General features: G+C 52.3%; 3 protein-coding genes across 21 annotated transcripts in view; 2 read left to right on the top strand and 1 right to left on the bottom strand.

The window, feature by feature from the left end:
- PARL (presenilin associated rhomboid like) overlaps positions 1–4,161 on the top strand; it is a 55,545-nt gene extending 51,384 nt beyond the window's left edge. For all 3 annotated transcript variants that reach the window (XM_008981310.5, XM_078350266.1, XM_002758109.7), the window contains 3 exons: positions 155–256; positions 394–491; positions 3,843–4,161. In XM_008981310.5, the coding sequence (XP_008979558.1) occupies positions 155–256; positions 394–491; positions 3,843–3,954 (312 nt within the window). In that variant the 3' untranslated portion in view covers positions 3,955–4,161. The remainder of the gene's footprint in view (positions 1–154; positions 257–393; positions 492–3,842) is intronic.
- A 3,360-nt stretch (positions 4,162–7,521) lies between these two features.
- Positions 7,522–20,862, top strand: MAP6D1 (MAP6 domain containing 1). 6 transcript variants are annotated; one of them, XR_013527101.1, is made up of 5 exons: positions 7,522–7,941; positions 10,319–11,875; positions 13,011–13,128; positions 13,830–16,282; positions 16,426–17,290. XR_013527101.1 is itself a non-coding variant. In XM_078350329.1 (3 exons), the coding sequence occupies exons 1-3, from the start codon at positions 7,553–7,555 to the stop codon at positions 13,857–13,859; spliced, it is 537 nt and encodes a 178-aa protein (XP_078206455.1). In that variant the 5' UTR covers positions 7,522–7,552; the 3' UTR covers positions 13,860–20,862. The 6 variants fall into 6 exon arrangements, 2 of the variants coding, with proteins under 2 accessions (XP_078206455.1, XP_035131045.2); XR_008476920.2 differs by lacking the exon at positions 10,319–11,875 and having other exon boundaries at positions 13,779–16,282; XR_013527099.1 differs by lacking the exon at positions 16,426–17,290 and having other exon boundaries at positions 10,319–10,451; positions 13,779–15,311.
- The window catches only part of YEATS2 (YEATS domain containing 2), a 100,999-nt gene continuing 93,673 nt past the window's right edge, over positions 17,215–24,540 (bottom strand). For all 12 annotated transcript variants that reach the window (XM_035275142.3, XM_035275150.3, XM_035275147.3 and 9 more), the window contains 4 exons: positions 23,169–23,395; positions 21,689–21,763; positions 20,595–20,668; positions 17,215–19,294 (listed from right to left, as the gene is read on the bottom strand). In XM_035275142.3, coding sequence (XP_035131033.3) covers positions 19,186–19,294; positions 20,595–20,668; positions 21,689–21,763; positions 23,169–23,395 — 485 coding nt within the window. In that variant the 3' untranslated portion in view covers positions 17,215–19,185. The remainder of the gene's footprint in view (positions 19,295–20,594; positions 20,669–21,688; positions 21,764–23,168; positions 23,396–24,540) is intronic.

The raw sequence follows: 24,540 nt of genomic DNA, 5'->3' as shown, positions 1-24,540 counted from the left end.
GGGGAACATTAGTAACTGAATGCTTTTAAGCCTGTGCTCACCTGGAAATGTGGGGCATATAAACTTTCTAGGAAATGTGCTGCTCTTGAGACCTTATAGCCACTAAGCAGTTGCGTCTGGAGTTTCCCACTCTCCCTGCTGTGTTCCTTTGCAGTCCGGTGCCATCATGACGGTCCTCGCTGCTGTCTGCACGAAGATGCCAGAAGGGAGGCTGGCCATTATCTTCCTTCCGATACTCACGTTCACAGCAGGGAATGTAAGTATTTCTGTGAAGCGAAGTTCTGGGGAAAGTGCTGGTGTTTTCTGTTGACTGGGCTCTTGCCCTTAGGTTAGAGATGTCAGTACTGGAGGATCACACTTGAGCCACTTCCCTTCTTTCTTGGTGGCTTTCAGGCCCTAAAAGCCATTATCGCCATGGACACAGCAGGACTGATCCTGGGATGGAAAGTTTTTGATCATGCAGCACATCTTGGAGGAGCTCTTTTTGGAATGTAAGTTTGACTGTGATTGATTGCTGAACTGCTTCCTTGGGTCACGCCCTCGCTCCTACCCCCATCCCAGGGCAGAGTGAGGCATCCAGCTATGTGATGGAAGCAGCAGCAGGTGGGGTTGGGAGGGAGGAAACCTCAACATGGCTTGCTTTGGGCTTAGCCTACGTGGCTCATTTGTAGACAGTCTGTGCCTTTCTCCTACCCTTAACCTTACGTCACCCCAACTCCTGGCCTGTTCTCATTCCCACCCCCTCTTAGAAGACTGCTGCCTGGCCCCCAGTCTGCGCTGTCATCCCCGTTCCCCTTTGACTCTCTTGCCCTCCTCTCCCCACCTGGTGTCCCACTCTGCTACCGCTGACATCCGTCTCACCAGTGCTGTGCAGACGTGCTGAGCTGGCAGAGCCATTACTCTGCATGACTGCAGTACAGGCCAGTGACCGCAGACCAATGTGGACCACTTACTGAGCACCTGCTGTATGCAGACAGCAAGCTAGTTATCTTCTGTTAGACTATTAGTCCTTCCATTCTACTGACGGGAAACCAAGGCTTAGACGTAATCTTCCCGGGACAAACAGCTCTTACACTGCAGAGCAGAGTTGTAAACCTACCTCTGTGAGCCCTCTCTACCCCATCCCAGCATACTGAATACGATGGCGTTGTGGTTACAGGAGCTTCCAGGTGTGCTTTAAACAAGGGGGTTTTGTTGCCCTGACTAGCAGTTAGTAGCAACTGTGTTGTGGACACATAGTCAGGACCCTTGGCATCCATCTGACCGCGGGAGGCCTTTCAGCAGGAGCTGCCTGTCTGTTGAGATGTTTTCCCTCAGGGCCTGTCTTTTCTTGCATAAATGTTGCCTTTTGCCCTGACTTGGTTTTAATTTTGTTCTGTGACAATGGAAGACTTTTTTTTTTTTATTAAAAAGAAAAATCTATTCTAAGTGAAGCTGTTTTTCCCAGCAGGTGGCAGAACTAAATACCATTATGCCTTTATAATTTTAAGTGATTAAGGAGGAGTAGTACGTAGCGTATGCAGGGGTGTAGTATAAATGGTAGAGACTGACCTGACTCTGCAGCGTGAGAAGCGTGAAGGGGCTCTGTTCTGTGAGTTAGCGGGATCCTTCCGTGTGTTACTTCAAGGGTCCTCTCCCCAGCAGATTTTTATTCTTCTGAACTATAATTAGATGGCCTTTTTCCATTCTGAAAATAATTGGATCAAATGTGTTTTAAAGTCCAGGGTCTGAAAGGCAGAGGAATCCTTTCTCTTGACTGTTTCTAATTTAAACTCCTTTCATTGACTAGATCTTAGTCATGTCCAGAATTCATCTTTTCTCAAAGTTTTCATCTAGATTTAGAAATCTGAACTCTTTCTTTTTTTAAGTGCCCTGATTTGGCTGGTGTAAAGACTGCATTAGTATCTCCTTACACATCTCCCTGACTTCGGCTGTGACCACACCTGACAGTCTTCACACTGCACTGTGGAGATAACAGCAGCTAACTTATTGCTATGCCAAATATTTGCTTCGTGCCTAAGCTACAGATTTCATTCTCTTAAAACCCTGTGAGGCATTTTATTTTACAGGAAAAGAAACTGCTTAAAGAAAGTAACTTATCCAGGTCACACAAATGAGAACTGCAGAGCTGGAGTGTGAGATGGGCAGTGGCTTGCGCGGCTGCCACAGAGCGGAGTGCCCTAGAAATCATTCCCTCTGCGTTTGCCGATCTTAGTTTAGCCCACGAAAAATTCCATTTGGATTTATGAGTATAATCAGAACAGTGTACCTGTAAAATTAAAGTATTTGACTCTTTGCTTGAAATAAGTAGATTAAAGAGATCTGAGTGGCTGGGCGCAGTGGCTCATGCCTATAATCCTGGCACTTTGGGAGGCTGAGGCAGGCAGATCACCTGAGGTCAGCTGTTTGAGAGCAGCCTGACCAACATGGTGAAACCCTCTCTCTACTAAAAATACAAAAATTAGCCAGGTGTGGTTGTGCATGCCTGTAATCCCAGCTACTCAGAAAGCTGAGGCAGGAGAATCGCTTGAACCCTGGGGGCGGAGGTTGCAGTGAGACGAGTGTGTGCCACTGCGCTCCAGCCTGGGCGACAGAGCGAGACTCTGCCTCACCAAAAAAAAAAAAAAAAAAAAAAAGATTTGGGAAGAAGGTTCGTAACAAAGTGTTTTTTTGGGAGAATTTTTACAATTGCATTTGAATATTAGGGTGCTCCTTTTTCTCTTGTTCTAAGTTCACCAGAGACTTACTTTAATCACAGAGAATTTCATTACATGCCTATTAATTAAGGTATATAATCAGATTTTCACTGTAGTGAATATTAAGATTCAGGTACAAATCAAGCCCTTTGTAATAAATCATACACATTCAAAACATTTTTAAAAATATTAAAACATTAAACTGCTATCTTGGTCCACTCTAAGTCAAACAGCATTTTTTCAATCATAGATAGATGCCAGGTGACAAAATCTGGTCTCTGCCTCAGGGAATGTGGAATCTGTTTGCGGAAGCCAGAGTGAAAACAAAGGTGTCAGTAACACGCTCTCACTAACTGCCATTGGGAATCCGCCCCACATCCTCCAGGAAGCCTTCCTACACCCCCAGTTCCCCCAGGAGCTTCTCCAAGGCAGGCCCTCCTCAGTGCCCGCCATGCTGCTCAGCTCATAGGAGGTGCTCCCGGCTCCCTGCACGTGGCAGAGCAGTCCAGGGCTCACGGCACAGGCTTCAAAGCTGGGTTCTATTCTCCATCTGCCGTTTCCTAGCTGGGGCCTGAGCAAGCGGAGTTCTCAGGCTCATGCTTCAGGCCACAGTTAGGCTGCTGAGAACAGGGGAGAGGATCAGAACTGTGGATGTTAAAGTGGGGCGCAGTTTGGTTGAGCAGCCCACCCTTGGTGTAGCGAGGAGGAAGATGACGGGAGCCCCGTAAGCTGGGATGCCATCCTCAGTGCCAATTCTGACGCCTCTGGACACCGAGTCAGTCTCACCTGCGAGTGAGCCTTGACTGACCACTTAGAAAGCATTAGCACCTTGGCCAAGCTGCTTTCTTTCAGGCCCGATCGCCTCATGTCTGCAGCAGGAGAAGTGAGACTTAACTTGCAGGTAGTGGCGAATGAAAAGCAGTATGTGTGAGGTACTTACATGTGGCAGAGCACGCAGCCACCGCCACATCCTACTTCTGCCTTTGACCTATTCTAATACTAAAGCTAGGTCGTTTCTCTACGTGAATCAGTTTTAGGCTGCACAGTGAGTGTCGTTCGATTTTAAAATGTCAGCTTAGCTATCTCCCTGCCACTTGTGTGTGACACTGTTTGAATGTGGGACCTGGCTGTTTTTCTTTCCTCCAGATGGTATGTTACTTATGGTCATGAACTGATTTGGAAGAACAGGGAGCCTCTAGTGAAAATCTGGCATGAAATAAGGACTGATGGCCCCAAAAAAGGAGGTGGCTCTAAGTAAAACAGGATTGGACGGTAGCGGTGCGTCTGGTCGTGCTGCCTGAGAGCCCCGGAGACATCAGCCCTCGAGTGAGCACGGCTCTGCTCCCGCCTGGAAGACGCTGGCATCGGCCCCCCCGAGGTTTTCACTGTGTCCCACGGTCCGTGTCTTTTTAGAAAGTGAATTATGAAAAGTTGTGAATAAAGGCTTCTGTCCAGTTTGTAAGCAGATGTGTGTGTTCTCTCTTGAAGGGGCCGACACGGCTCTGGCATCTTGCTTTGGTTGTTGCATGGACGTCATGTGAGCCAGGACTGGGGAGCTCACGCTGAAAGGGACCATCAAGCCAGGAAGGTGCTGCGGCTTGTCTGTTGAGCCTCCAGCGCCTCTGCCTAGCGCTCAGGCTTCCTTACCTACCCCTTCCCTGGGCGGGCTGCACCTGAGTCAAGAGGATCTCCTCCCTGGTGTGATCTGAAATCACAGCTGCGGTATTTCCTAAATTTTTTTTAGGAAAGGGAGTGTTTTCTGGCAGTGAGTGGCATATACAGAAAGCTATTTTCAGGTTTTGCTTTCTAGGTTAAATTTGTAGATAAATTAAGAGGTAGAAGGAATGATTTGGATAAATTCAGACTTGAATCTGAGCCGAGTTTTATCTTGTTTGAAAGTGTGTGTTCTAACTGAAGCGTCTCTCTGAGATGGCAGGTAGTGGCGTCACAGCTGCACCGCCATGGAATTCGTGTTACCTTTGTGACTGAGAAGAACGTCTAGGGAATGCGGTTTGAGAGTTTGTTCTCGAAGTGATTTACAGGAGAATTTTTAGTCTTTTGATGGCCTCAGAGTGTTATACCAAGTCTTGCACCTTTGTCCTGGGAGGAGTGAAGGCCCTGGAGTCAGCCTCACGTGGCCGACTAGTTGCTGTGATGGACCAGTTACTCCTTCCAGGCACCGGGTTCTGTTCTCGACTTCGTCACTTCTAGGGAGAGAATTCTCTTAACCCAGCCATCATTTTGCCAGTGAGGAAACACGTGGTGTAGGGGCACTGGCCAAGGTCACAGTGCTTTGCTCTGACATCTGCTAACAACACTGCGACATAGATGAGGCAAGATGGGATCTCCAGAGATGAGCTAGGAGGCTGAGTTCTCAGGGACATTCCCTCTAGGATCCAGCATTAATTCACATCGTGCTTTGGGCAGACCAGGCAAAGAGGCAACGAAGACATCTCTCTGTCCCTGCTTTGTGATGGGGAAAAAAGTCCCTGTAGCACCTCCTGGTCCATAAAAGCCCTGGATGCCAGAGCCTCTCTGGGTGGCCAGAAAGCCTTGCTGTCCACAGCCCCACTCCTCATTGCCCACGAGGATGCTTCCCTTTCTCCTCTCAGCTTCTCTGGGGACCCTCGATCCCTGCCTTCAAGGCCATGCCCTCCAGCCTGTGGGTGTCTCGGGCTGTGCTGCCTCCACTAGCATCTGAAGTGCGGGCACCTAGGAATGTGCCGTGGCTGCTGTCCCCTTATTCTGCACACGCTTGAACAGGCGCTCACTCTGGCCTCAGTTACCTGAGGATTCTGAATTCAGGAGCCACAGAACCTCTCCATACTCTTACTAAATGTGTCTACTGCAACACAGGCATGGTTCCAGGCACTGGGACCACCCCCTACCCTGCACAGGCCCCTCAAATAGCACTCGGCCTAAGGAGTGACATGAGTGATCAGTGAAGCCTGACACTTATTTCTAGACTCGCAGCTCTCCCAGTGCCTGTGCCTCTGCGGTGGTGCCCACCCCTTAGTCCCTGCACTGTTGAGCCTGCTCCTCCAGCTGGTCTCCAGTGCGTCCCTGTGCTGCTCCATATGGCTGCCAGAGTGCTGAAAACACCTCTGTCATTCCTCTGTGGTCACTTGTGAAAAGCTTTTATTTGAGACAGGGTCTCTCTCTCTCTTGTCCAGGCTGGAGTGCAATGATGCAATCATAGCTCACTGTAGCCTTGAACTCCTGGGCTCAAGTGATCCTCCTGCCTGTTTCCTAAGTAACTGGGACTACCGGCGCACACTACCACGCCTGGCTATTTTTTAAAGGTTTTGCAGAGGTAGGGTCTCCCTATGTTGCCCAGGCAGATCTCAAACTCCTGGGCTGAAGCAGTCCTCCTGCCTTGACCTCCCAAAGTGCTGGGATTGTAGGCATGAGCCACCCGCATTCCAGACATGAAAAACTAAAATTCCTTAGTGTGGCTACCAAGACCCTCCATGGTCTGGTCTCTGCTACCTCTGCTGAACCCTCCTCCCTTGTGACCTACATTCCCACCAGGCCCAACCACCCTCACGACAGGTGGCAGGTGCAGCCTTCCCAGCCCTCCTCCCTCATGCTGACCTGGCTTTGTGAGTTCAATTACACTTCCTTCCATCTGTGACCACCACACTAAACCACCTGAAGGCACCCGGAATTATTCCTAGCACACAGTAGGTGCTCTTTGACTGTGATCAGTGAATAAGAAGAAAGCAGTTCTCTCTTCCTCCGAGATGGAGAACTTGAGTCACAAGCATCATCTGCTAGGGCTAACCCAGGGCCGCGGCGCACACTCCCCCAAGGCAGTTCACTCTGACCCCGGTGTCCCCTACACCTGGCACCGCGCCTGCTGCCACTTCAGGCCAGCCGTCTTGTCACTCTGCTACAACTTCAAGCTAAGACAGGCAGTGTTTTGGGAAGTGAATCTGTTCTCTGACTGGCCAGGGCTGTTCCGCAGTCCTCTCTGCCAGGCGCAGACTGGATACCTTCCAAGTCCAACCTTGAAATGGAGCTCTGGGTAATTAATGCTGTCTCAATAGTGTTATTAGTAATTGGTCTGCAGTGTATATTGAGGGCATGTGTCAGATATTCAGAAAGGCGTTTGTGGGCGCTCAGGGGGTCGTCTGAGCCTGTGTCTTGCATTGAACAGACCTGCCTTTCCGCTGGAGGATCCCTCAACCGCTCGGCCTGAAAACAGCCATGTGGGTGCAGGAGGAAGGGAACTCCATAGCTTAGTGGCCAGTTCTGTGGCCGCTTTCTAAAACTAACGCCTTTGCAAATGGCCATGCTTTAACATTAGGTATTTCAGAACCCAGGGCAAGGTCGATTGGTGGCCAGTGCCGATTCTAATGAAAAGTAGATTGGTTGCCACAGGTGTAGACTAGCACTGTAAAGGCAGGTAGGCGGCGACTCACAGGCGGACTGAAAATCCGTGTTCTCCGGGAAGCAGAGCCCCGAGTCTTCCCTGACGCCGTCATTGCTGCACCCGCCCCTATGCCCGCGGAGTCCCTGCGGTGCAACCTGGCACAAATGCACAGGGCCGTTTGTAAGACGACTTTGAGGGGACTTTGGATTCAATTCTGAGCATTCTTCAAGTTGGACCCTCGTAAATGACTGCAGGCGGTTTCCAGTGCCCCCTGGAGACGGCGTAGCCTTTCCCCCGGCCCCGCCCCACCCAGCTCCAGCTGGGGCTGCTGCCGAGTGCGCCCCCTCCCGGGACCGCCACCCTTGGGGGACGGCGCTGCAGCGGCGCGGGGCGGGCCGCGGGGGCGGGGACACCGGGCGCGGGAGGCGCGGCCGGGAGCGCCGTGCGCGCGGGGAGCTGGGCGGCGGGCGCCGGGGCTGGCATGGCGTGGCCCTGCATCAGCCGCCTGTGCTGCCTGGCGCGGCGCTGGAACCAGCTGGACCGCTCCGACGTGGCGGTGCCGCTGACCCTGCACGGCTACTCGGACCTGGACAGCGAGGAGCCGGGCCCGGGTGGCGCCGCCTCGCGCAGAATCCAGCCTCCCGAGGGCGCCCGGGACCGCGGCCGGGACGTGCCGCTCACTCAGTACCAGCGTGACTTCGGCGTGTGGACGGCGCCCGCCGGGCCCAGGGATGTGCCGCCGGGGCGCGGGCCGGGGACGGGTGGCCGCAGGGACAAGTCCTCTGCGCCCCGCACACCCGGCGCCCGCGGGGTCTACGTGCTGCCTGTTGGAGACGCAGACGCGGCTGCAGCAGCGACCACGTCGTACAGGTAAGGGCTGAGGAGGGACCGCAGCGAGACCCCACCCTGTGGTGGGAGGGCGGAGGCGCCGTGACCCCCAGATCCCACGCGGCCTCAGTGATCACCCCTTGTGGTCCATGGGCACTGCAGGTGTCGCCTTCGCTGCTCCGTACCCGGATTCAGTGCTCCGGAACCCCTGAGCCGGGAGTGCACCGCGGTCCTCGCAGCGCCCTCCTGGGGGTGGCCATCAGAATGGCCTCCCTTTCACTCCCACCACCGGGCCTGGCCGTGCAAGGGGTGCGGAGGCCAAGGCACCCAGCTCCCGTCGGTCACTGCCCTTTGGGGGCGTTGGGGGTGAGGGCTGAGCGCAGGGTCCTGTGTGGGTGTGCCCTTCAGGGTCCCGCTGTGGCAGGGACTGCTGACGGCTTTCAGTTAAGACAGTCTGCGGGCCCTCCCGCCTCCCAGCGCAGCTGTCCTGGACAGCTGAGGGCGTTCTTTTTCCCTTGCAATAAGTAACGTAGAAAAATGGGAAAGTACAGAAATGACAATATAAATAACTCCTGAGTCCCTCCCCAGACGAGTTCTTTCTACTCCGTGACGTGCACTGGGTGCATATGCACTGGTGGCTTTTTACATGGCTAGATTCTTACTGCACGCTCCTTTCCACCAGTTGTAGAAGTCCGTGTTACTACATGTTCTGCAATATGAATTTTAATAAACATGCAGTATTTTATCCTATGGATACGCCTCTGCATCTCTAAGCTGTATCTGTCTGCTTCCTTACCACTGACGATTTCGGGTATTCTAAAGTGGGGCTAGGAACCACTACTTTTCCTTTGATGCAGCTGTTTCACCAAAAGGGCTTTTCCCTGCGGGCATCCTACAAGGTGGGGTGGGAGCTCAGGAGTGTAAGATGCGTGGAGACGTCGTCCCACAACCCCGTCCTGCTGCTGCAGGGGACTGGGTAATTGCAGCACGGCCGCGGAATGCGATCTTAAATATACTCGTACCAAAAAAGCACGGTGCACAGCAGCCTGGAGGCTATTTGTGTTTTAAGAAGGGGTATTAATATACACACATATGCTCAGATAAGCACAGAGGTCTCTGATGGATGTCTGACATGGTACCGTTGGGGAAAGGAACTTGAGCGATGGGGACTGCCGGGGTGGGAGGAGGCTTTTCACTCTGCTCTTTTGAACCACTGCTTTTTTTTTTTTTTTCCCTTTGTAACATGTCTATGTATTACCTATCTTTTTCGCTTTTTTTTTTTTTTTTTTGAAGACGGAGTCTCACTCTGCTGCCCAGGTTGTAGTGCAGTGGTGCAGTCTCTGCTCACTGCAATGTCCACCTCCTGGGTTCCAGTGATTCTCCTGCCTTAGTCTCCTGAGTAGCTAGGACTACAGACACCCTCCACCACATCCAGCTAATTTTTAGTAGAGATGGGGTTTCACTATGCTGGCCAGGGTGGTCTCCAACTCCTGACCTCATGATCCACCAGCCTTGGCCTCCCAAAGTGCTAGGATTACAGGCCACTGCACCTGTCCTAATTTTTATATTTTTAGTAGAGATGGGGTTTCACCATGTTGGCCAAGATGGTCTTGAACTCATGACCTCCCAAAGTGATCCACCCATCCCGGCCTCCCAAAGTGCTGGGATTACAGGCGTGAGCCACTTTGCCCGGCCAAAAAATAACTTCTGTGATAAGCACCCTTATAGCTAAATCTTTGTTCATATAATCATTTCTTTGGGATAAATTCCTACCTGTGGAATTAAAGAACCAAAAGGTATGAACTTATCCCCCCAATTTTATTAGTTTTAAAAACCAGCCTGGATACAGTGGATAATGCCTGTAATCCCAGCACTTTGGGAGGCCAAGGCAGGTGGATCACGAGGTCAGGAGTTTGAGACCAGCCTGAACAACATGGTGAAACCCTGTCTCTACTAAAAATACAAAAATTAGCCAGTTGTGGTGGTGGGTGCCTGTAATCCCAGCTACTTGGGAGGTTGAGGCAGGAGAATCGCTTGAACCTGGGACGTGGAGGTTGCAGTGAGCCACGATGTGCCACTGCACTCCAGCCTGGGTGACAGAGTAAGACTCTGTCTCAAAAAATGAATGAATGAATGAATGCAGCAGTCCCTCATCTGTGTGGAACATCTGGTGAGTGAATGCCCTCCCGAGCCCTCCCAGCTCTGGTGGCAGTAAAGGTGCTAGCTGTCACCTTCTCTGCTTTAAGGCACAGAAGGCGCTGGGCTCAGCACCCCGAGATTAGCCCCTGTGGCCTTCGTGGAATGCTTGCCATTCCCATTCTACAGATGAGGAAACTGCGAAGCTGGCACAGCTCTGAATGGCAGAGAAAGGAGCGGAGCCCATCTGACTTGCCTCAGAGATCAAACTTGAACCCCCCAGGTTTTCATCCCCTGAGAGCTGCCTCCTTGGAGTCACTTGCTTCCTTGAACTGTACCCGAGGCCAGCCGTGGAAGAGCCTTGACAGACAGGAGTCGGCTCACTGGAGCTCTCACCTCCTGCTGTGTCAGTCTAGGTGGGTCAGCCTCTCCGACCCTTTCTTCATCCAAAAAGCAGGAAGAGCAAGAGCTTGGCCGCCTGGACTCTGCCCTCAATTCGGGCAGAAACACAGGATCACTGTTGAACGTGGCACCCCAGCGCCATGCCAGTGGGCCTCTGGGACCCCTCACCTTCCAGCTCTGGGACCTGGCACAAGCCGCTCCATTCCGCATTGTCTTGCAAGATGCACATCATCTAAGCAAACCTTAAAGAAACTCAGAAAGCAAAGGAAACAAACAGCCAGGATTCCCGAAGATGAGTGCTATGTGGCCGCTCATAACCCAGGGTTCTCGAGTGAGTGCCCAGAGCTCTCCAGGCCTCCACTGCACCCCTGCAGGGCCTGCCTTGCTGGCCTGGCCACATGGGCACAGCAGCTCCTCCCACCGCCAGCCTGGCTCCCTCCAGATTCCTCCTCCAGACTGTTCAACACCTTTGGCCCAGGTGCTCGCCCTGCCCACTTCTGGAAGACAGTCCTTGCTCCCTGGTCGTTTCCCTCCTTCCTTCTAGGCAGGTCAAAGGCCTGACTGTTCAAGTTCCACAAGACTCGGCCCCACTTTTCTGAGTGCCTGCTGCAAAGACTCATGACCTCAGGCATGTGGGTCAGCAGCCCCACTTTTAGTTAAGCAATTTGTCTGAAGCCGTATTTGGGCTGAGACCCAGGCCTCCTGATCCTCCATCCGGAGCTCTCCGCAGTGCCCTGGGCAGCTCTGGCCCTGGCAGGAAGGACTACAGCCCCCAGGTTCTGCTGAAGCCCACAGGAAGTGGCCAGTGGAACATGCTGGAACACTGTAAGGGGGCAAAGCGGCCCTGCATTTCTTGTTCATCTTCTTGGCCTGAGCCATTAGTCTGTTTTCTTTCCCTCCAGGCAGTTACCGGGTCCTGCAACTCTGACCTGGGCTCCAGACCTGGGCCCCTCCTCCGGCGGCTGCCAGGATAGCTGTAGTCTATGGCTCTTGTCACTTCCTGCTCTGGCACCCCTGCAGCCACCTCAGAGCAGCAGGCTTAGGATGCCAGGCCCAAGGCTGAGCATCGGCATGCGAGGTGTTTTGGGGACAGAAGGGCACACCCAGGGTAGGACCAACCTGCTTCCCCAGGAGAAACAGAGCAGCAGATGGTTTGGGCAGCTGGTCTTTTGAACCTTGAAGCTTCGGGAGTGAAAATTACCTGATGGGGCCCGGCCCAGCTCTCCTCCTGGCACCCAAGTGCTGGCCATGGACACATCCATTCCCTGCCCATGCAGCCTGCCCAGTGGCGCCCCAGCTGTGCAACTGCCAAGGAGAAAGGCAGCTTTGTTGACCTCAGGGCCTGAAGCCCAACTGCAGCAGAATCCAACCTGGGCAGAAGCAACCCTGTGCATGTGGGTGCCAGCCCGGGCTGGCTGGACACCATCACCTCGGCCAGGTGCTCCTAGGACACAGGGACTTCTGCCCTCCTGAGCTCCCCGTCTTGCAGAGAGTGGGTAGAATTAGAGGAGGTCCCTTTTGTTCAGATAAATGGAGGCAGTCTTTTCATCAAGAAAGCTGCTCCCAGGACATGGAGCTAGCGGTGCCAGCCTCATCCTCTCCCTCCAGGAGGCTGCCTTCCCCCACCACGCCACCCTCCCCACCACAGGCTCAGCAAGAGCGCATGACCCACTCCCTCCAACATGCAGAGAGCTGTGCAAAGATCGGGAGTTTTTTGAGATGGTCATTGTGTTCCCTTCTCTACATGAGTTGATAAGACAAAGTATAAAAAAACAAAGTTCTCACTTTGGGAGGCCGAGGCGGGTGGATCACAAGGTCAAGAGATCGAGACCATCCTGGTCACCATGGTGAAACCCCGTCTCTACTAAAAATACAAAAAATTAGCTGGGCATGGTGGCGCATGCCTGTAATCCCAGCTAGTCAGGAGGCTGAGGCAGGAGAATTGCCTGAACCCAGGAGGCGGAGGTTGCAGTGAGCTGAGATCGTGCCATTGCACTCCAGCCTGGGTAACAAGAGCGAAACTCCGTCTCAAAAAAAACAAAAAAAGTTCTGAGCCTTATTTTTCTTTTTGGTCTTAAGCAGGTTTGGCAGGCCAGGGTTGTGCCCAATGCTGAGAGCAATTCCTTTTCAGGCATAAGGGGCCTGAAGCCACCTGGCTTCGGGGGCAGCTGTGGGAGAAGCACAGGGGGCAGGTGCACTGGGTCTGGTCCCGTCTCCAAGACTCGGCAGTACCAGGTGCTGACTGGGCTCTGCTCTGAGCCTGCCGCTCACCTGTAATGTGAGAATAAGTTTCCTCTCCTGCTTCCTTAGGGGCTGGGGTGAGCCCAGATGACCCAGCAGATGGCTGAGGTGAGGGCAGGGTGGCTGCATACCTCCTTTCTCCGGGAGCTGAGCCTGCCTGGGAGTGCACTGGCGAGCCGGTTGTGTCTTTGGGAAGAGGATAAGGACTGCTTGGAGCTCGGGAGGGTTTTAGCAGTGGACAGGGCTGTGAACGGGCAAAGCCGTAGCCCTGGGGAGTGGGGGAAGGGGTTGGCTGACCCTGTACGAGGTTGTGACCCTGGTCTCTGTTCTAGACAGGAATTCCAGGCTTGGACTGCAGTGATGCCCTCAAGACCCACAAAAGCAAAACCAGCCGGAGTCATCACAACCCACGGTTCGGGACGGGACAGCAGCCCAGGGGCGGGCTTCCAGGTCAGCCTGAGGCTGGTGCCAGGGCTGTGGGTACAGAAACCTCTTTCCCAGGGCAGGGATTAGGAGCCAGATTTTCATGTTGTAAAATGGCATTATGACCAGGGACAGCAGTGCCCAACCAGATGTCCCGAACAAAGACCCAGGGCACTTCTTTGTCCTAGCCAGCTGGGTGCCTCTCTGGTGCTGGTGTCTGGGGAGCAGGCTCTGTGCCTCCTAAATCTCCATCTTATCGTTGACCACGGGCACAAGTGACCAGCCCCTCCACACTCAGAGCATCTGCGTAAGAGGAAAGGCGCTGGAAAGGAGCAGGGGCGGAGCAAACAAGCACCCGGGTGCTGTGCAGGGTGACACTGCGCGGGAGGCGGCTGGGGCTGTGAGCATGGGGCAGCGAGCTGGAGGGTGCTGGGAGCTGCAGGCAGGAACAGAGCTCCCTGACTCCCAGGTGGTTCCGGGAGCAGAATGGGAGGTCCGTGTGCCACTGAGCCCCTCACGCAGCAATGCCTGTGGCTCACAGTGTGAAGTCCCCGCTGGCCCTTCAGGTCTCAACTCCTGGAGGATGAAGAGGGTGGGAGGGCATTCTTTCCAGGTGTTGGGGGGTATGGAGTAAAGGAAAAGTCCCACTGATAATGTGGCCACACTTCATTTTTCAGGTCCCAGAGGTGAGGAAGAAGTTCACTCCTAACCCCTCCGCCATCTTTCAGGCCTCAGCGCCACGGATTCTCAACGTGTGACTGCCTGCGCCGTGACACCATGGCTGCTGAGAGGACTGGGGAGCAGCCTCAGGACCCACTGCCGCTGGGCCAGGTGAGAGCAGGGCATGGGCCCCTCCTGGAGGGCACAGCCCTGTCAGAGCTGTCGCCAGGGACCAAGTGCTGGTGTAGAGCAGACACACCAACAGACCTGGCACACCCAGCTCAGCCAATCCTCCCGAGAAGCCCACAGAAGGCTCACATGTGTGTGACCGCCATGTGGCCATCTGAGGAGCCTGAGGATCAAGTCAACTGGGAACGAACTGGTCCACAGAAGCTGAGGAATGTGGACGCATCAGCCCTTGAAGAACCGGTAACGTCCACTTCTGGTGGGTCTCCCAGGAGGCATGACCACTTAATTGATTTTACAACCCATGCAAATCCAAGGTAAGACCCTTGGCTTTTCCTACAAATGGCCCCTGTGGTTGAAGCTGTAGGCATCTTGAGCCGTCACCTGCATGACTCATGGTGATGCTGAGTGTCCAGGAGGAAGTTTCCAGAAGAAACAGACCATCAGTCACGGGGCCTCCACCTCACAGACCTCCTTATGGCCACAATGAGCCTCACATTTTAACAAAACATTTCTTGGGATTGAATGAATCACTTTTGCCTGTGGTAACTGTCTAAGACTCAGTCCACATTTTATTACTAATTATTTTTCCCCCTAACATAAGGATGACGAGAAAGGCACTGCCATACATGCTGGCTAAGAACTGGGAGCATTTTTGGGAAGGTGGCATTTGCCTCACTCCCCGAAATACCTTAAAATGGCATCTGCACCAACCCTTCTCTTCCTGTCTACCCTGCTCGCGCGTAGTGATGGGGACTCACCACCTTTTGAGGAGGTAGTTGATTTTCTCTGGCAAGCTCTCCTAACTTCCTCCATAAATGCCAACCAGCGTGGTCACAAAGGTCATGCCTGGTCCCTTCTTTGCACAGCAGCCCTTCAAACATTTGAAGGGTCTACATCCCTTTTTAAAGCTCAGAGGCACAAGCTGGGGACCATCTTCAGGAAGGCAATTTGTGGATTTCCCTTTGCATCTTTCTTGCTCTCTAGCCCCCAAGTGACTCTAGTCTGACGTCTAAGCTGCAGGTGGTGGCACTTGGGCCTCAGAGCCACGACATGCAGGTGGGGCCGTGCCTGCGGCTCTGGCTGCCTATGCAGCAGCCCTCCCAGGTGCTAGGCCTGGCAGGCACAGCCCTCCCCTCATGCCAGCAAAGAAAACGCTCTTGATGAGAGGCTCACTCTAACAAAACCCACATTTTATGCGCTTACCTAAGGGCTTCTGGTGTTTCAGACTTCACGGCTTACACGTCTGATGTTTCTAAGAGAAAAGGGGCTGCCTGCTGAGTGTTCTGTGGGAAATGGGATTAAACTGTACAACCTCAGATTTTACTAAAATGCAAAAATGTAGTTTCAATTTAAATGATAAACACAAGTCTTCTCATCCTTTTCCACCAGTCTCTTGGTGCTAAGCACTTCAGTTTGGCCCAGCTGCTGCCACACCCCAGATCCTGAGCAGTTCTTGCTGTGAGCTGCAGGGCACGTGTCAGGGACAGTCCACAGAACCCAGCCTGTCCCCTGCACTCACCCAGGCACCTCGGGTAAAGGGATTCTCTGAAGCTCCTCTCAGACCCCAATCCTAACTTCCCCTTGCTAGCTGGGAGCAATTGGAGTTCCGTTCCTTCACCCGAAAAGCAAGGATGCTACCAGCTACACTGTGTGGCTTGCCAAGAGCATCCGTGTTTATGGGTGGAGTGCTCAGTACAGGAAGTAACCAAGGCATAGGTGTTAGGATTAGTCTTTGCTGCCTCACTTGCCCGAGAGCCAGCTCTTCCCACCTGCAGCTCCCAGCATCCTCCAGCTCGCTGCTCTGTGCTCACAGCCCCTCACCCCCTCCCGCCCAGTGTCACCCTGCACAGCGCCTAGGATGCTTGTTTGTTCCAATAATGGGCCGCTCAGCTCTGCTGCACCTCAGCCAGGACCAGCTGGGCCCGCCCCTTCCTGGCAGTGCTGGTGGGCAGCAGCATTGAAGGCCTCAGCACACCCACCAGGCCTGACTGTGAGGCAGACAGATACCCCAGAGCCTTTCTGCAATGCACAGTCTTCCTGAAGGTGCACCATCATCATCATCATCAAGACAGGGTCCTGCTTTGTCGCCCAGGCTAGAGTGCAGTGGTGAGAACACTGCTGACTGCAGCCTCAACCTTCTGGTCTCAAACGATCCTCCCCCCTCAGCCTCTGGAGTAGTTGGGACCACAGGGCCACCATGCCTGGCTTTTTTCTTTTTTTTTCTGAGATGGAATCTTGCTCTGTTGCCCAGGCTGGAGTGCAATGACATGATCTCGGCTCACTGCAACCTCCACTTCCTGAGTTCAAGCGATTCTCCTGCCTCGGCCTCCCAGTAAGTGTTTAAGTGATTCTCCCACCTCAGCCTCCCAAGTAGCTGGGATTACAGGCGCCTGCCACCACACCCGACTAAATTTTGTAGAGACGAGGTTGAGACACTTATATCAAGGTCTCACCTCTCTGTGCTCCATGGGACAGGACTCAGGACAAGTTCTCAAAAGCAGCTTTTGAGAAAAGCTAGGCCCTACAGCCCACCCCAGGCAGATGGAAGAACTTCCCCTCTGAACAAGGTCAAGATGAAGCCAAAAACCAGCTTGCTGGCACCGTTCACATGGGGCTGGCTCCTTCAACCAGTCACATGGACTGCAAGTCATGTAAGGTGCCACCTGTGACACAGATCTGTGCCTGCTCTGTCGCTCCTGCCCAAAGCTTGGCCAACAAAACAAACATTTATGAAGGTAAGCCCAGGCACACCCCTAACTCCCAGCCTCCAGACCACTTGTCTCTCCATTCTGACTCTCAATGAAATATGGTCCCCAGAAAGTTACAAGCTTGGACTGGAGCCTCCTTGCAGAAATTCTCGCCTTTAAAGAACCAAAGCTTTCAAAATCTTTCAGCTCTTCTGTTTCTGCACTTTTCGTTATTTTTTAGCCATATGCTTTGCAGCAGATGGTCACGGCATGACTGTCACAGGAGTAACTTCTTTCAGACCTCACGGTCCAAGTTTATCCTGCCAGATAAACCGGTATGTTTCTTGTTAGACATTCGGAGCTGATTTCTCTCTTTGCCTTGGCTTTAAGGAAGCTCTGAGCTAATTTATGCAGTTTTCTTTTGCCCCACGCTGCCAGAAATAATAATGCTCATTTCCAATTTTGTTTTTTTAGACTTTTACGTGACTGTAATCCTTTATCTTGTATGGTTGCAATTTAAACATAGTGCAAGGGGAACCCTGCCTGAGTACAGCACCTCAGACTCAGAAAGACCCACCACAAATACCAAAAGATTTATTGTAGACAATTTTGTTACACAATTATACACGTTATGATAAACATTTGAAACATTACACATGTGGAGACTGCTAAATCATTTAATGTTTCTTTTGCAAAAAGATAATTTCTTTAGGCTTTCAGGCCTGTAATAAATCTGTTCTCATCTGCATCAGACCTTTCTCCCTCCACCCTGTAGACCTCACAGTCCACTTAGCAGAAGGGATCAACCCACTTCCCTATGAACCTTGCTTATAGCAGTTCACACACAGACATCTGAGCCTTATATACCCAACTGTTAAGCCAGTGTGTGCCCTATGCCCTACTTAGAATAGATTCCTTCTGCACTTGCAGCCCTCAGATGCTGTTATTATTTATTTTTGAGATGGGGTCTCACTCTGTCCCCCAGGCTGGAGTGAGATCTCGGCTCACTACAACCTCGACCACCTGGGTTCAAGTGATTCTCCTGCCTCAGCCTCCTGATTAGCTAGGATTACAGGAGCCTGCCACCATGCCTGGCTAATTTTTTAATTAGTAGAGATGATGGGGTTTCATCATGTTGGTTAGGCTGGTCTCAATCTCCCGGCCTCAAGTGATCCAACTGCCTCGGCCTCCCAAAGTGCTGGGATTACAGCTGTGAGCCAGCATGCCCGGCCCAGATGCTGAATTTAAAAGGCGGATTTTATTCAGTCACTCCCTGCCTTATCTACCTGACTCAAACATCTACAGGACCCATGAAAACAGGAATTCTGTTGCTTGGATAAGCTTCTGATTCTGACTCACAGGTTTCTGATTTTCCTTGAGTGGAAGAGGAATAGATTTCTGGCTGAGCATGCATCCTTCATTCTGCCTTCCGCACAGGCCGTTAGGAAGTCTGGGACAGGGAACCGCCAGTGGCCCGGGCGCCAGGCAGCGCCACCTGCTCCCCTGCTTCCTGCTCCCTCTCATCGAGGGGCCTTTGATTATGGATGCAGCCTAATCTCGCTGCTTCTAGGTATGGGCAGTCACTTCCCCAACTTTAAGGCACTCATTGGTTTTTCTTTTAAATACTACTTTTTTCTTCTTGGGAAAACAGAGAAGAGGATACACGACTGTGGATAAGATAGGCAACCACAGCAGGGCCTGCCAGGGGTCTGCTCTCCACTGCCCACTCAGCACAAGGTCAGCAGCAGAAGCTCCTGCAGACGGCGTGGAGCCTGCGATCTGCTCCACACACGTCACACGGCTATGCTTCTGCCAAGTGTCCAGGACCGGTGCACACTGTCCTATATTCCTAGCATAGTCACAGTTTTCTTGGTTATAATCAAACCTCTTCCTGACCCATGCTGGGGTCTCGCTGTCTCTTGCCACTGCTTTGACAGTGGTTCTAGTAATGTTCCTGTGCTCAAAAAGGGAATTCTCAGTCTGCAGTCTCTCAGGCCTCCACGGTTCTTTGCTCTAGGTATGGCCTCTTCCTGTAGCTGACTCACTTGGGCTGAGAGTACAGCCCCTCCACAGTAAGGCCAGGCAGGGAAGAGAACCACTTGCTGGCTGAAGCCCAGTGTCTCTTCAGGGTAACTGCTGGAGCTGCTGCTAACTCCAGCCCACAAAATGGGTGACATCTCTAGCCTGCCATTCATTTTCCACCTCCTGGGGAGGCGGGCCCAAGGAGCCCCCTTGAGCACACCCAGGGAGGACCTGAGGCACACGGCCTGGCCCGGCTCTCACGGGGCTTTCACAGAGACGGCAGAAACGCTGGCCAGCAAAGCACGTATCCACCCACGGCTTCACTCCACGCTCAGAAAACCAACTCCTGTCCTAGGAGGATCTCGTCTGGAGGGAGCACACTGCTGGAAGTCGGGAGGAGGCGGCAGCAACGGCTGGGTGGCTGGGACATCCCGAGGCGCGCCGGAAACCCCCTCCTCCCCGAGCAGCAGGTCCTCAGCCTCGCTGCGCCTTCAAATCCCGCTTCTCCAAGGGCACCTCACTCCATTCACTGGTCCTCATTCAATATTCCCATGTGTTTGTTTGTGAGGAAGTCCAGAAAAGGAATGTTGCAAATGGCCTGGTGAATATTACTCACTGTAATTTCTTTGGGAATCCTGGTCCAAAAAACAAAGGGTGTTACCAGGTGAAACTCTCTCACACACATCTCATTTATTCACTTAACTCACCGCAGGGACCATCCCAGGCAGAGGTCTGGGGAGAGGGCTCCTTAGCCACAGGCATAGCTTAGGGGCACTCTGAGTGGGGGATCTGCCCTCCCCCCAGTCACTGCGCAAGTCAGGGCTCACGTCTGCCTTCCTACTCACAGGCCTGAGAAGAATGTCAAAAGGCTGGTTCAACAATTAGGAAAAAAGATTCTGAGGACTGCAAAAAGAGAAAGTGGATGGCAGAACAGAATGACACTAGTGAGTGATCTCAACACACCAAGAGCCGAGTCAAAGCACCACAAAACCCTGGGACTATTTCCCCCTCCTGGAGAGAGGGGAGATGGAGACACACCGCGCCAGGCGTGATGTTAACTGTTCCATCAAAAGCACCCCAGTCACTCTACCTCTCCAGAACAGGGATCACGGAGGTGGGAAGGGGCCACAGGATGCCCCTGGCTCACTTGGGGGTTCAAATAGGATGGCGGGCAGCAGGACCGGAACTCTTGGTTCCCCTTCCTTTTATGTTGTCTGATATATTCCTGTGAAGTTTCGTCTAATATTCCCCTGATTTAGGCCTCTTCATGATGTCCTCAGGCACTTTGCTAAAATTTTGTAAGTTTGTGACAGCCTTTAGCATAATGCAATAAAATAATCTTTGTTTCCTCTGAAAGCAAAGCGAACGTGGCCCATCTCCCATCCTTGCAGGGCCCAGGAAAAGACTGAAACTCTGTCTCAATCAAAGACAATGAGAGTCAGCAAAGGGCAGTGGGGAGCCCGGGGCCTCAGTGCCCAGAGCCCAGATCCACACTGTATCTACTGGGAAAGCTGGGCAAGATCACCTCTCAAAGCCTAGTTGCCTGGTTTTTAAAAAAGGGAATAATCGTTCTGCAATGAAAAATTAGGTAATATATACAACGCTTGGCCCTCATGTCTGACATGTAATGGACACGTTATCTTTAGTTGCAAAGCTAGTATGTATTCAACCCTGTAACAGAACAGAGGCCCAGCTGTCTGTGAAGTAATGTGGGGGAGGGACAGAACCCTCTGAGCAACGCTGAGTGAGCTTTCACAACCACGAGCTTCTCTGAGAATGACAGGGCAGACCCTTGAGTCATCTGGCTCTGAGAGTGTCCTAGCACTCACGCCATCTCCTACTGGATTGAAGTCATATAAAACACCTGCATGGGCGATTCAACTGTGAGGAAAGAGGTGTAAAGCCTCATACCACAGACTCCAGAGATAGTAATACCTGTTGTGAGAAGCTGTCTGGTATCCAACTGCCAAGGCCTGTCTCAGGATATCACTCACCAGCTGTTCTGTAGCCTACAATAGAAAATGCTATTGTTCTTCAAAATGGCCATCTGCTTGCTGGCAAGAAGGGACGCATCTGACCCCATCCCTTACCCCAAATGTTTGAAACTACTGCAACTAGGGATTAAAAAGTCCTTAATGAAAAATTAAAAGGTCTCAATAATAATAAAGGTCTCATAAATGATAAAGGCCATGATTCTGAGAAATTGTGAACTAGAGTGATTTTCATTATTCATTGTTCTATTTATTTACTTACTTACTTATTTTGAGATGGAGCCTCCCTCTGTTGCCCAGGCTGGAGTGCAGTGGCACGATATCAGCTCACTGCAACCTCTGCCTCCCAGGTTCAAACGATTCTCCTGCCTCAGCCTCCCAAGTAGCTGGAGTACTAGGTGAGTGCCACCATGCCAGGCTAATGTTTTTATTTTCAGTAGAGACGGGGTTTCACCATGTTGGCCAGGCTGGTCTCAAACTCCTGACCTTAAGTGATTTGCTTGCCTTGGCCTTCCAAAGTGCTGGGATTACAGGCGTGAGTCACTGTGCCCAGCCCCGGACATTGTTTTTAAGGAAAGCAGCTGTTACTGAGGTTTCCCTATTTCTGGAGAGCATCCATGGGGAAAGGAAATGCTGAGCTAGGATCAGGCTGGGGAAAGAGGCTGCAGCATTTCCGTCCCCTTACCAGGGTGAGGACAGCTGGGGCTGTTGACTGTGGAGACATGGAGGAAAAACCCTAGGCTTTGTCCCTGCCGCCTCCTAAAGCAACGAGCACACTGACCACCACCCCAGAGCACGTCTTAGGAAGTACCTGGAACCACATGGAAAAATATGTCCTCAGAGTGACATGAGCATTTAGAGGAAACATAACTTAGTCCATTGAAATATCAGAAGAAAAACAAAAAGGAGAACTTAGGCCCAAATAAGATGAGAAGTTTTAAAGCCTGTTATGTGTGTTCCTTTCTGTCCTTGGCCTTTACTCCAAATCGCTTGGGACACAACCATCCTTCCTGGCTGGCAGCCCCTGCAGGCACCCACCTTCAGGATCATGTCCTCCACCACGGATGCATACACATTCTTGTGGAGCGCCACGGGCTGCAGGGTGATCCCAATCTGGAAAAGCGAAGAAAGCCATTTGTTCATATCGCTACTTTACAAGCAGCCTCTCTCCAAAGCAGCACACCTCTCAGACACCCAAAGAGATGCCTGGTTGGAAGATAGACTTGATAAACGTGCTGGGCAAGATTCACAGGAGAGTAACACAGAATATCACAACTAGAAGAATATGTTACCTTGTTTTTCTGCATTTCTGACCCACTGTTTAAAATGCTACCATAATCCTATTTAACTCTCAAATCTCCTTCATGGGAGAACATGGTTGGGATCTTCCCTGAGTTCTGCTAAGCGATCGACACTCTGGCAGGTCTGGAATCAGAGTCCAATTCCTGTTTGCACTTGGACACAGCATCCTGCCCATTTTTCATGGCATGCAGTGAACGTGCACCCTTCCACCTTGGGCCCTGAGCACTGACAGATGCCGACGAGCTATGAGGCTCCAGCAGGGCGGCAAACACCTCTCCCCTGTGTGATGCCGCAGGGGCACTCAGGACCCAGACATAGCGGGGGAGGACTGCTCGCTGAAGCGCAGCTCAGAAATGCCTCATGAGGACAAGGTGCTTCTCCTGAGGCAGATGAGAAACGAGATGAAACAAAATCAACTGCTTATATCCAGCCTGCTGTGCTTCAAAAGCTTGTTGCTGCATTCAACAAGCAGCCTTTTCATGTGTCATTAGTGTTCCTGCCCAAGGGCGCTGATGCAGGAAGGTGGGAGCCCAGAGAGCAACCTGGGCCAACCAGGCAGAACATCTCAACGTCTGGCTGAACATCTGGGTCTGGTTGTGAGAGGCTGAACTTCTGGGTCTGGGAGGCTGAACGTCTGGGTCTGGTTGTTGAGAGGCTGAACGTCTGGGTCTGGATCTGGGTCTGGTTGTGAGAGGCTGAACGTCTGGGTCTGGGAGGCTGAACGTCTGGGTCTGGTTGTGAGAGGCTGAACGTCTGGGTCTGGGAGGCTGAACGTCTGGGTCTGGGAGGCTGAACGTCTGGGTCTGGTTGTGAGAGGCTGAACGTCTGGGTCTGGTTGTGAGAGGCTGAACGTCTGGGTCTGGGAGGCTGAACGTCTGGGTCTGGTTGTTGAGAGGCTGAACGTCTGGGTCTGGGAGGCTGAACGTCTGGGTCTGGTTGTGAGAGGCTGAACGTCTGGGTCTGGTTGTGAGACACTGAATGTCTGGGTCTGGTTGTAAGAGGCTAAATGAACATCTGGGTCTGGTTGTGAGACACTGAACGTCTGGGTCTGGTTGTAAGAGGCTGAATGAACGTCTGGGTCTGGTTGTGAGACACTGAACGTCTGGGTCTGGTTGTGAGAGGCTGAACATCTGGGTCTGGTTGTGAGAAGCTGAACGTCCGAATGTCTAGCTCTGAGTCTGGTCTGCTGCATGAACTATTAACACCACAACCTTACCTTCTGTGTGACATCCCCAATAAATTCCGACCCTGGGGTTGGGGGCAGGAAGAACTTGACTTCCTCCTGCTTCTCCTCCTGCTCCTTCTTGATGTTTGTCTTTACTGGCTCGGAGAGGCTGAGGATGTCTACCTCCTCCTCATTCTCGGGTTCCCTTTTCTGGAACTGCTGCAGGTCCTCCAGTTTGCGGCAGAGGCTGTCAGCAGAGGAGAATGACGACGGGCACTCTAAACGAAAGGCGGCAGTGTTACGATGGCAGTGTTACGATGGGGACAGAGCAAAAGGACTTCCGTCTCCATAAGACCCATGGCCTGAGGAAGGGGGATAGGTATCAGGAGAGCTGACCTTCCTTCTACTCTAATATTCTATGGATCTGTAATGATGAGAACTAGTAATTCATGAGGGAGAAAGGCACAAAGCCAGGCATCCTGTGTGTGATCTATGTAAGCTAATTGCCATCTAAGACAAGACAGCATGGAATTCTCACTTCTGCCACCAAACACCAGGCCATCCTCACTCAGTATTAAGGAATAACCTGATTTTTCTTCTTCTCAAATCTGGAAAATTTAGAAATGCAGGGTGAAGAAAATAAAAAGAGTCACAGCATCCTGCCCATTTTTCATGGCATGCAGTGAAAAAGCACAGCCTTCCACCTTGGGCCCTGAGCACTGACAGATGCCAAAGAGCTACGAAGCTCCAGCAGGGCGGCAAACACCCCTCCCCTGTGTGATGCCGCAGGGGCACTCAGGACCCAGACACAGCGCCAGGCTTTGTAAAGCCACAACATCAAATCACAAGTCAAACCATTGTAGGTTAGGGGCTGTGTGCAACCAGTCAGATTAACAGGAAGCCTAATATGCAAATCATAAAACAGGTCGTTTCACCAGCAACATTATTCAACACAGTTTCACAAGTGCCTCCAACACCAGGTGCTGTTCTCCGAGCTAGGCTTGGAAATGAAGTAACAGATGAGACACAGGCCTCACCTTCACAGAAACAGCACAGACCTGTCCGGGGCCCAGGGGGTTCCCTAAGATCATAAAAGATGGGGAAGCTGCTTGGATGTGCAGGAAAGGAGATGAATTAGGAGTCTTTGAAGAAGTGATGCTGGGCCAGGACTCCTCAATGAGCCGGGTATGCCTGCTGCATAGCCCAGGCCGGGACGCTTTTCACTGGGGCATAACACTTGAGACACCTGGGTACCCACACAGCTGCACAGGGACTGTATGGTCCCAGGGAGGACTTGGCAGGGGTTGGCAAAGGTTCCTGTTCTCTGTGGTACCTCTTCCAAGTCCTCACCTCTCTCTACTCCAGCGAATGCCCCAGGCTGCCAGGTGCTCTGGGCAGTGCCACTGAAGGCCACCAGAGGCTT

This window comes from Callithrix jacchus, chromosome 15 (genome assembly GCF_049354715.1).
Source record: "Callithrix jacchus isolate 240 chromosome 15, calJac240_pri, whole genome shotgun sequence".
Classification (NCBI taxonomy): domain Eukaryota; kingdom Metazoa; phylum Chordata; class Mammalia; order Primates; family Cebidae; genus Callithrix; species Callithrix jacchus.
Note: the sequence above shows the minus strand (reverse complement) of the source record. Positions and strands in the feature narration are given on the sequence as shown.

Bases quoted from the DNA above. Each gene is read 5' to 3' on its own strand.
- MAP6D1 (XM_035275154.3), top strand. From the start codon at position 7,553: ATGGCGTGGCCCTGCATCAGCCGCCTGTGCTGCCTGGCGCGGCGCTGG. The intron at 7,942-13,010 runs GTAAGGGCTGAG...TCTCTGTTCTAG, and splicing joins GCAGCGACCACGTCGTACAG to ACAGGAATTCCAGGCTTGGA. The intron at 13,129-13,778 runs GTCAGCCTGAGG...TTCATTTTTCAG, and splicing joins GCCCAGGGGCGGGCTTCCAG to GTCCCAGAGGTGAGGAAGAA.